General features: G+C 40.1%; 2 protein-coding genes across 2 annotated transcripts; one reads left to right on the forward strand and one right to left on the reverse strand.

Moving 5' to 3' along the window:
- Positions 1-1,938: 1,938 nt before the first annotated feature.
- Positions 1,939-5,249, reverse strand: tmem276a (transmembrane protein 276a). The gene is made up of 4 exons (XM_077567074.1): positions 4,658-5,249; positions 4,254-4,367; positions 4,035-4,172; positions 1,939-2,712 (listed from the first exon to the last, which is right to left on the reverse strand). Exons 1-4 carry the CDS (start codon positions 5,043-5,045, stop codon positions 2,465-2,467), a joined length of 888 nt encoding a protein of 295 aa, XP_077423200.1. The 5' UTR covers positions 5,046-5,249; the 3' UTR covers positions 1,939-2,464.
- A 1,727-nt stretch (positions 5,250-6,976) lies between these two features.
- On the forward strand, positions 6,977-10,487 carry spi1a (Spi-1 proto-oncogene a). The gene is made up of 5 exons (XM_077568591.1): positions 6,977-7,272; positions 7,511-7,607; positions 7,670-7,839; positions 9,541-9,706; positions 10,035-10,487. The coding sequence occupies exons 1-5, from the start codon at positions 7,249-7,251 to the stop codon at positions 10,343-10,345; spliced, it is 768 nt and encodes a 255-aa protein (XP_077424717.1). The 5' UTR covers positions 6,977-7,248; the 3' UTR covers positions 10,346-10,487.
- The last annotated feature ends 170 nt before the right edge of the window (positions 10,488-10,657 follow it).

Here is a 10,657-nt window from a genome sequence, read left to right on the forward strand (position 1 = left end):
ATCCCACTCAACTTCAAATTATCTTCATGGATAGTTTTGACCCCTTGTTGGATCCAAATGTTGACTCAACAGTTTTAAGAGTGTACAATTATTTCTAAGCATGATGCTGTGCAGTTGTGCACCACCAAAATCCCCGAGGCAACGTGTGACTTGGCCCTTTCAGTTATGCTTTGTTCTCGCACTGCCTCAGATTTACTGCTACAAACAATATCCACTGCCAACAGTTGTAGCGTAATCTCCGAACAACACACAACAGATAAAGTAGATCATTCCAACCTATGATTTATATTGGCATCTTATTACAGCCTGACTGTACTAATAATGTGAATATGGTTTCAATGTACACGGCGGGGAGTCTGTTCCGTGGTTGCAGCTGCAAATAATCACTTAAAGATTTTCAAACTGCTTTAAGCGACGTTGTTGAGAGGAAGAACAGCTTGGGGCCAAAGAAACCTCAGGAAATGAGTAAAGTCAGCATTTGGATTTTAATGTCATTTAGATTTAACTTCTGGTAAACATTGTGGCCACGTCGTTCCAGCTTTGTAGCCAGTGTGCACCTCGTCACTTATATACATACATACAAGTGTAAATGTGGACTGTAGTCACTTTGTCTGGTATGTGTTGTGCTTGGTTCCATGTTTTCAACTAGCCTGCCAATTACTAAAGAGAACCAGAAGAACATTGCGTCATTTTAGTACCTCCACCTAGTGAGGTTGTTTACAACAGTTTTTCGTTTTTGGTGAAAATAGAACTAATTGTTTTACGAGGGGGAAAAGGTGCCATTTCTTAAAAGCTACTATCCCTTTGCTTTGTCACACAAGGCACAGACACAATTATTTAAACCAAATTCATTAAAAGGGAAGTCAACAGAAAAATTGTCTTTGCAATAATATTTTCTATGCACCCCCACTTGTCCGCTAAAAACGTCAATTGACGTTAAGGACACGCCCACTGTATACCGCCAATAACGTCAATTGACGTCAACTACGTTTTGTTTTTTTTCTCAATGGGCAGTGCAACGTCTTGTACAGCGCTCCTTTTGTGAAAGGGTGTAAAAAAAAATCACAAAACAGCCACTAACTATGGCCAGCAGATGGCAGCATTGTATCTCTTTTCAATTTGCTCCCGGTAGTATCAGATTGCAAGAAAACATGGCGGATCTTAGGAAAGAGAATGTTTTCAAGGATGACGTGAATGATCAAACTCCCTTTGTCACATTGAATCTAATTCACAGAGCGTCACTAAACAAAAAATATTAGTGTCAAAGTCACTGTTGTGCAGAAAATTTATCATTTCACAAAAAGCGTGTTTTCCGTTTTCGCTAAATCTCACTCAAATTATCTATTTTCAAATGGTGCTTACTAATTAACGGAATAATGAAAGAATGGAATGCGATGTTTCATGTGGTATCCACCATGTTTATGTAGTCACAGCACACAATATTCTGTTTGCCTTGAAAGATGAGTGAAAATGCTTGAAATCGGCCGGCACTGTCGGCGTTGTTTTTTTGGATAACATTTGGCAGTAAAAGAGTTAATATTGTGTTTATGGAATATGAGTTAAGCAGCAAAACCCACCTGTATGTATTTATCTTTTTTTTACTGGCCGTCGATCGCAGTTTCTCAGGCCTCAGTTAATGACCAATCACGGCTCAGCTTCAGAATAGTGAAGTGAGCCGCGATTGGTCGTTACTTGAGTCCTTACACTGTGATGTCATAATCAGTTGTCAGCAAGTGACAAAATGGCTATTTTTGGACTCGTGGGGCTGCGTAGAACATATTACTGTATTGTTAAGGACATTTTTGGGTTGACTTCCCCTTTGTAAGGACAATTATGCTGCGTAAGGAGTCACCATAATGTTCAAGGAATACATATTAGACAGTATTGAAACTGTAGAATACTTGACACATTTCAAAAGATTGTGCAGGTTTGTCAGTATGCTTTGCATGGCTGTTTTATTTTTCAAAAATATTCTGATGGGGGTAGACGACCTCAAGAACAACAAAAACACTTCAGTCGAACACAGTTTGGACTTAATGTGCCATCTTTTCCCCTTGAATAAACACAAATACATCTGCATACATACGGTTCAAAAGGTACATGTACATAACTTGTGCTGAATGATACATAATGATACACAGTTGCCCTTTCAAATGTGATGGTACACATCCATATGGTTTCATATTTATTACAGTTTCAAGGTTGTGCTATTCGCTTTCTTTAGTCAGATGATTGGGAGGGGGGGGGGGGGTTACAAATGTGCTGAACTACATACTGTCCTCTTTGAGAGCAAGCAATAACACAGATTCAATCATGAGAGGGGTCATCTTCAGTCAAATATCCCTTCCCCTCCTCGAGTTCTTGTGCTTTCTTTGTGCCACTCTGCACGCTGCAGAATTCCCACAAACTGCTCTTAATGCGGGTCGCCGCGTTGTCCGTCTGGGGTTAGCGCAGGGCCGGCCCGTCACACGCAGCCGTTCTCCTGCCGCGGCTTGTGAGCCACTGGGGTGTGCGGTGGGTAGAGGGAGGGGGCCAGCGTGCACAGGAACCCGGCCAGCAGAGTCAGTCCCAGTCCGCCCCAGGCGCAGAACATGGACCAGCCGTAGCCGTGACTGATGTCCTCCGGTATTCCAAACATGTAGCGTGGGTAACGCGACAATTCAAAGTTGATTCCCGCCACGCACGTGCAGAGAGAGATGATGCAGCACGTTCCTGTCCGGAGGAAGTGAAACACGTGACAGACTTTAAAGCATTTTACAGTGTAAAAATGAATGGAGAGTGATGCATTTAAGAGCTTGGAAATAACAGCACTCACGTAAACATATTTGCTACATCTGATAAACAGGTGACAGAAAGTAAACTACAATTTAGACCAGCAGGTCTAAGTTGTGGTGCAAGTGGATTTGATCGAGGTACTAACAGACAGATTCTGAGTGTAAATCTGACACTTTTCAAAGTGTTACTTCTTTTTTTTTTTACACTTAATTAGTATTACTCCAACACTGTAAAAGTGTTAAAAATCAACACTTGGTAAACACTCACTAGTGTTGAAAGTACTCTACACTAGTGTCAGTGTTAAACATTTAACTCTGCCAACTCTTATAAGTACATTACTATTATTATTCAGGTTATACGCAACATCCACCCCAACACTCAAGGAAATTTACTCTGACAGTGTTAAATTGATACTGCTTACTGCATATTTGATCAAACACTGGAAATTTAACACTGACTCATTTGCTGTGCACTAATATTTCAGGGTAACTTTTAAGTTTAAACAATCCAATACCAAAGTAATCTTCCCAACACTGATAATACTGTAACTAGGGATGGGTGCGTATCGGCATCGGGCCAATACGGCCTTATTTCAATGTAACGGATATCATGGAGGCCGCCGATACCAGCCACCGATACTTGACAGCTGTGGCTTAAAGATTTGACTTGGGGCCAAAAAAAACTGCCATTGAATAAATCTTCCTTCCCATATAGTTATAAAAATAATAATAATAAATATTTTTTTCTTTCGCATTGCTCAATAGGGCAACAGAGTATTAGAAAAATCTCTCAATACGGTGCACTTAGAAATCACTGCAATCTAATTAAAGGTGCTTGTCACAAGATTGACGCAAATTGGAGTGTTAAAACAACCATATTTTTCACCCACATATGTTTTAAGAATTGTAAAATGGACAGGAAGCACTACTGTGGCACAATGGCTGTTGCCCCTATTTTCCTGTAGAGTGAAAATAATGATTACGGCTTCGGGGCCGAAACTTAAGGTTTTGTCTCCGTCAAGCGCGTGCAGAATACATAAAAATCATATCAAAACTGAGCACTCAGTAATTTTTGGATGCCTCTCTTGCATTTAATCTAATTGTTGTGACTGGTTAGCTTATTTTTTCCTGGGCCGTGACCTTTTTTTCTAACGTAAATACGCCCCTTGAATAGAAAATGGCTGGGTGTATGCATTTTGGGGGTTCCCTTTGAGAAGGAGCTTACCGCCCTCGTGTGGCGACTTGAGGTACAGCGCTTACCTCCCATGAGGAAAAGCAGTCCAGCAACATACTGCATGAGGTCGTGTGCCTTCCAACAGCCCAGCACGCCAATGGTCCAACCGAAGAGGATGATGGATATGGCCATGCCGATGAAACTGACCGTCATCCTCTGCAGATCTGCAAAAGAAGAAGAAATAGTGTTGTTTTTGGTTGCGATAGTTTAAGCATATTCAATTGCAAAAAAAACAAAAGACTCACGTAGTGCATGCCACTCATCCTGCCTGATCGTCTTCGTAAGGTTGATGGGCACATTTTTGGGCAATGCCGATGAAGAGTAGTAGTATTTTATTGGCGTGCAGCGTGCAACCAATCCTGTGTAGGCAAACGCGGCACAAAGAGAGAGGGGGGGTCACATAAACCCTGACAGGATAAGAAGAGGATGCCCCCCCACCCCCATCCCTAAAAAAAAAAACCTTCCATCACCAACCCGTATGCATCCATCCACCCACACCAAGATGGAAAAACGTATTATTAAACACGCCAATGCTTCTGTTTACACGTTTTTTTTTTTTATGTGGACCTGCGATTTGTATTGGATTGCGCAAGATGTTTATACGCATTGACACGCACGCGCACGCACACAAATGACCACAGCATCTAACCTTTAAAGATTAAATCCTCCGTCTCCAAATCAAATCCCATCCGGTGACACTTCCTCCACAGTCCGGTGACGGTGGAGTTAAAATGCCGATTGCACAGCGACTCCATCGCGGAGGCTGGAGTCGCAAGGTGCCGTCGAGCCCGCAGCCTCGGCATCCTCGCCTCCGACTCGGCGCCCCATTTGGGCAGCATGCGCAGCGGGAGGTTGTTGTTAGAGATGTAGATGTAACCTGGGTCGGTTCTCTTGTTCGAGTAATTCTTGCAGCGCTCTCGGTGCCTCCTGGCGTCCGTCTCGTACCAGTTGTCGGTGCCGATGGCCACCGCGATCAGGCCGAGGGCGCACAAGGCTAGGACGAGACCCGCCGCGGTTAAAGTCCTCATCGCAGCCATGTTCCTTCCATGCGGGTGCCGTGTTGAGAAATCCCCTCCGTGAAACAGGGGACCCCCCTCCCCCCCCTCAGGGAGTCATGGTCGGGTTGGCTGCGTGCATCGCCGCACCGAGGATGGAGACGCTGAGGCCTGGATGCGATGTTTTGGTTGTCTGCTTCTGCCAGTCAGCTCGATCTAGCCCGGATACTGGATCGCTCCCTTCAAAAATGCATTAGTCCTCTAGATGGCGCCAAAACAAGATGTTGATACTGTTACAAAGAGACGACAGTGTAGTGGATAAAATAATTTTCCTTTGTTAAAACAAAACTAGGCATGCTTTTTTACGTCAAAAATTCAAATAAGTGTCACAAAAAGCCTTTTATACAGTACTTTTAAATCTCATCTCAATCAATGTAGTCACAAATATACTGATTGACTCAGCCCTGCGTTTTTGCTATTAAATTATTTAATTTGTTAATTTTTGGCAGAGATCCATAAAATTAATGAGAATTTTTGGACCAATTAGACGAAATTGGTTGATTTCTAGTGGTTGTGAATGTATCCTTTAGACACTTTTGTCATTATGGGCCATGTTTGATTATTATTAAAAAAATAGTTATGGACAAACAGGCCAGGTTATTAGTAGTTTAGGTTAAAATGTGCATTTAATGCATTCTATAAGTAAATAAAATAATTAATTCCTTTCTATTTAATTGTGTATAACTAACAAGCGTTACAAACAATAAATGTAAGTGTAAAGTTGTTGATTTTTGTCATTTCTCAATTTGTTCTGTTACAAAAATAAGTTGTTCATAAACAAATAGAAAATATACACACATTTTATTTAACCAAGGGAAAAAACAAATGGACTCTGTCTAAATGCTCAGTAGGGTGGATTAAAGGGGAAGTCAACCTTAAACATTTCTTGACAATAATCTACCATACTCTGACCTCACTAGTCTGAACATGACATTTTGATTAATATGACATTTGTGTAATATGAGTTATGAAGCTAAACCCGGCACATTTTTATCCATCTCAGGGGGCAGCCATTTTGCCACTTGCTGTCGACTGAAGATGACATCACAGTTGCTTAGGGCTCAGGCAACGACCAATCTCGGCTCACTTGTTTTCTGAAGCTGAGATGTGATTGGTCGTTACCTGAGACCTGAGCAACTGTGATGTCATCTTCACTCGACAGTAAGCGGCAAAATGGCTGCCTTCTAATATTGATAAAAACTGCTGTATTTTGCCCCTACAATAAAATAAATAAATAAATGTTAGGATGATGGAAGAGTGTGTTTTTATGTGTGAGCTCTGTGATTGACAGGCAATCAAAATCCTGCCGTCCCCTAAAGTAAACTGAGATAGACTCCAGGCTACGGATGAGTAGTTTTGGATCATGACCGTGGACAGAGCAACCCTTCATTCTTCAAGGGCTATCTATTCATCATCTATACACTTCTTCTGTTCAGTGTCATCATGAGGAAGCTGAGGTCTCTGCGTGTTTTTGGAACGCACACGAGCACAGGAAGAGACGACTCAACAATAAATTCAAACACAGCACAAAGAGTGACCTGTTGAGACCCAAGTGCCTAAAGCCATCACATCAATCAACCAGTTCCAGTTTTCATATTTTTGGTGTGTAACCAAGTTCCTTATATCAATATGAATACTTTCAGGGTGTACTATAAAAGTGTAAATACATTTCAATATGGCCACGTATACTAACATTAAAGTAAAAGTGAAGTTTGTGTTCCTTTATTGAATGCGTTAATACAATGGAAAATGTAACCAAAGCAACCTTTTTCAGTGAGTTTCATTCTCATGTTCGAAACTTCCTCAACTAAAACCATAATTCCAAAAAAAAGAGGAACAAAGCTAATTCCAAACTTCGCTTTTGGTTTCAGTGTCTGTCAGTGCGCAAATATCCCAGCATACACCTTGATGGTATCGATAGAAGTGATGTATTGTAAACAGTACTTGAATATGACGAATCAGATCAACTGGGCATCGAGTACATGTAAAAACGTGAGCGCGCTTGCTAAATGAACTTTGAGGGAAGCGGAGGTGGACATTTAAATTCGACAATTGGTTGTTGGGACTGTGTGCACGTCAGGTCACTCTCAGTTCCTGTTTGTCTGCTCAAGTCACTGTGTTGTTTGTCACAGTAGAAGGGCAACGCTATCATTTATGATCTGCTTCAATATTCGAATATTACACAATGGAAGGCTTTGTCATACCACCTGTAAGTATTCATTCTTTTGTCATTTTCTAGCCACATGCATGCAGAAAAAAAGTTTTCAGCTTTTAATTGACATTGTAGCGCACAAAGACTTGGGCTTCTTTTTTCTTTTTTTTGGATAACATTTAAAAGTGCTATGTTAAATGTTTACATTATTAATTCAATGTTCTGTTAAGAACAACAGTACTAATACAATGAAGATTGTTGCACAATTTCAAATATATACTTCCTCCTAACACAGGCCTCTGAGGATATTATTCAAAGTGAGCCAGAGAGTTATCGAGCAGACCCGGCAGAGCTATACCCGTACCTCACGAACGCGGGGGACGTTTATGAAGGTAAGACGACGATTTGATAAGATTGCCGCGTGGCTGCGAGACCAACGTGTGCCAAATGTCAGACTACAGATGGAGCTACCACACGGAGCATGTCCAGCCGGCAGACTTTGACCATTTTCCGTCGAGTCATTTAACGGAGCTTCAGTGTGTGGCTCCTCAACAAATTCAACCTTACCGCTACAGCGCTGACGGTCATCTTCACCTGGAGGCACCGCTCTCTGTGCTGCCACAAGTGAGGCCCTTTTTATTGTCATTATTTGTGCCATTGTGCCTTCTTTTTTTTTTTTCAATTATAGGATCTGCATGGATTTGAACCGGAGATTTTACTTTTCATGGTGAAGAGTTGAAATGATGTCAAATTTGTCACCATGCTTTTCTAAGATTTGATGCTAGCCAAAAAGCTTTGCAATTTAGCCTATATATCTATTACAGTGTTTCCCAACTTTTATTGCTCCAAGGCGGCCATTTTACTTGAGTAAAATCTCACAGGAAATCACCAAAAACAATACTGAAATAATCATTTCCATTTACTCACAGATTGACTTCATCATTGAACTCAGTTACATTTGCAGAAGCTTTAACTTAAACCCTTTTCACACTGCACTCTCTCACTGTGAAAGACCGCTTGTCAGCATGCATATTTGGAAAGTAAAGTCCAGGAAGTAAAGGTTTATGGTATCTTCTGCCATCTAGTTTAAGAGCATTTTGTTATTCTGTCTGTCACTATACAGTCATTTGCTGGCAAAGATAAATAAACAAGTTGTAATTAATGAGTAAACCATTTTGGATAAATGAAGTGAAATTGGATCATTTCTCATGGCACACTAGTGTGCAACCAGGGTTGGGAATCACTTCTCTAGTGTCATCCTCCGGATTGGGGCACATTTGGATGAAATGTTTGCTTCAAACCAGAATGGAAAAAAAAATCTGTTCTGTTTTGTGCATGGGCCCTTGACAATTTTTCATGTATCCTGTTATGATAGATCGACAGTATTTTGTGTGGATTTGGGGCTTTATTCTTTCTTTCTTTCTTTCTTTTTTTTTCTAATGAGTGACTTTTAAGGGGGATGAGTTCTGGACCTCTCAAAAACATACATTACATTTTCACCAGCAGGCGATTTAATTAGCCAACAAAGCACTGAAAAATCTGAAGATTTTTTTCCTGATAAAAAAAAAATATATATATATATATATATATATATATATATATTAACACAATAGCACACTAACCTGACATATTTTTTTGCAGATTTTTCTCTCTGTTTTGAAATTAAACAAATACTAAAAAGCAAAATATTGTAAAATGGTCTGCCAGTAATTTGTATCTTTATTGTTTTAATCATTTAGGGCCCAAAACTGCATATATATGTATATATGAATTTTCAACTAATTGATTATCTGGATTCTATTCTGCCAATTTTCAGAATCGGCATCAGCCTTAAAAAAAAATAAAAAATCCACATCAGTCAGGCCCTAATAAAAACATTGGCCCCAAAAGGGTAATTTCACTGCCCCAAAAAAGGGAAAGAAGAAAATTAAGCATTTAAGTTTTAACATTAGCGTAGTTGGTTGAAGATGTGATTCATGCAGTGTGGGTGAGTGTAGCTGATGACAGACCACTGCGTCAACATAATATTGCTGCTATTTTTAAGCTCGGACACATTTACCCTATGAAATCTTCATGAGATGAAAGCACTTTACAAGACTCCGCTACAAAAAATAAATAAAATAAAATAAATAAGTTGGACTAAAGGGGAAAAATAATCTCACAGAGATTGTTGATTATATAAAATATATATATATTTGTATAATGTTGATCATTTCAAACTTACATTTGTGTCAAAGAAAAGGACATCCTCTTTTTGCATGACTAAACAAACTCACAACCAGCCTATTTGAACGAACCACAACATGCTTACGTTTTGTCTTGAAGATCCCAAATTACACCTCGTCAATGTACTATCAGTACCAAAGCCCAGTCTCATCCATCCAGTACTATTCGGAAGAGGAACAGAGAGGTATCAGCCCCCCACTGGAAGTATCAGAAGGCGAGGATGGATCTGAGTACCACAACCTGCCCTCCATCAAGAAAGACTCAAGTAAGTGTCAAAGTCATCACTGTTTGGGCAAGAAAAAAGTTTCACAGGCTCACCTGGTTGCATCCTTTCATCACGTGATTTTTTTTTTTTGTCACTTTGACGTCAATTTTAGTCACCAGCAGGGGGCGGTGTTGCATAAAAACAGCCTCCTTGAATGGAAGAAAAATTATTCTTCTGGTTAAATCTTGCCCCCCCCCCCCCCCCCCCCCCAAAAAAAAGCCATATTAATCAGAATATCATGCTTAGACTAGTGTCGGCACATTTTTTACTTGACTTCTGACTATTATTCCTGAATCCTCATTGATAGTATGATATTTTTACAATCTAGACGTCAAGAGGAAAATCCGCTTGTACCAGTTTCTCTTGGACTTGCTGAGAAACGGCGACATGAGTGATTCCATCTGGTGGGTGGACCAGGAAAAGGGCATCTTCCAGTTCTCCACGAAACACAAAGAAGCCCTGGCCAGTCACTGGGGAGTCCAAAAAGGAAATCGCAAAAAAATGACCTACCAAAAAATGGCTCGTGCTCTGAGGAACTATGGTAAAACTGGCGAGATTCAAAAAGTGAAAAAGAAGCTGACCTACCAGTTCAGTGAAGAAGTTCTGGTGAACTTCTATTCACAACATTACTGTCACTAATAAAGTTTTTTTTTTTTTGTCACTGTCAATACATATTATGTGCTTGCAATTGCATTGCTATTTATTTCATTTGACGCCAGGGGGGGAAATATTGAAAATACATACTTTTTGTTGTCCCGATCAATAAAGTTACTAACATTCATGTGGTGGTTGGGGTTTCTCACAATTAAAGTTTGTGTTTGAAGAACTATTAAGTATAGTGTACAACATGGGGGAAAAAACAATTATGTCATCGATATCTTAAAAGTTAAACAAATATTTATAGTTTTCAAAGCCTTTTTGTTATAATCGTATCAAGAAAGTCTGCAACAG

This window comes from Vanacampus margaritifer, chromosome 6, assembly GCF_051991255.1.
Source record: "Vanacampus margaritifer isolate UIUO_Vmar chromosome 6, RoL_Vmar_1.0, whole genome shotgun sequence".
NCBI classification, from domain to species: domain Eukaryota; kingdom Metazoa; phylum Chordata; class Actinopteri; order Syngnathiformes; family Syngnathidae; genus Vanacampus; species Vanacampus margaritifer.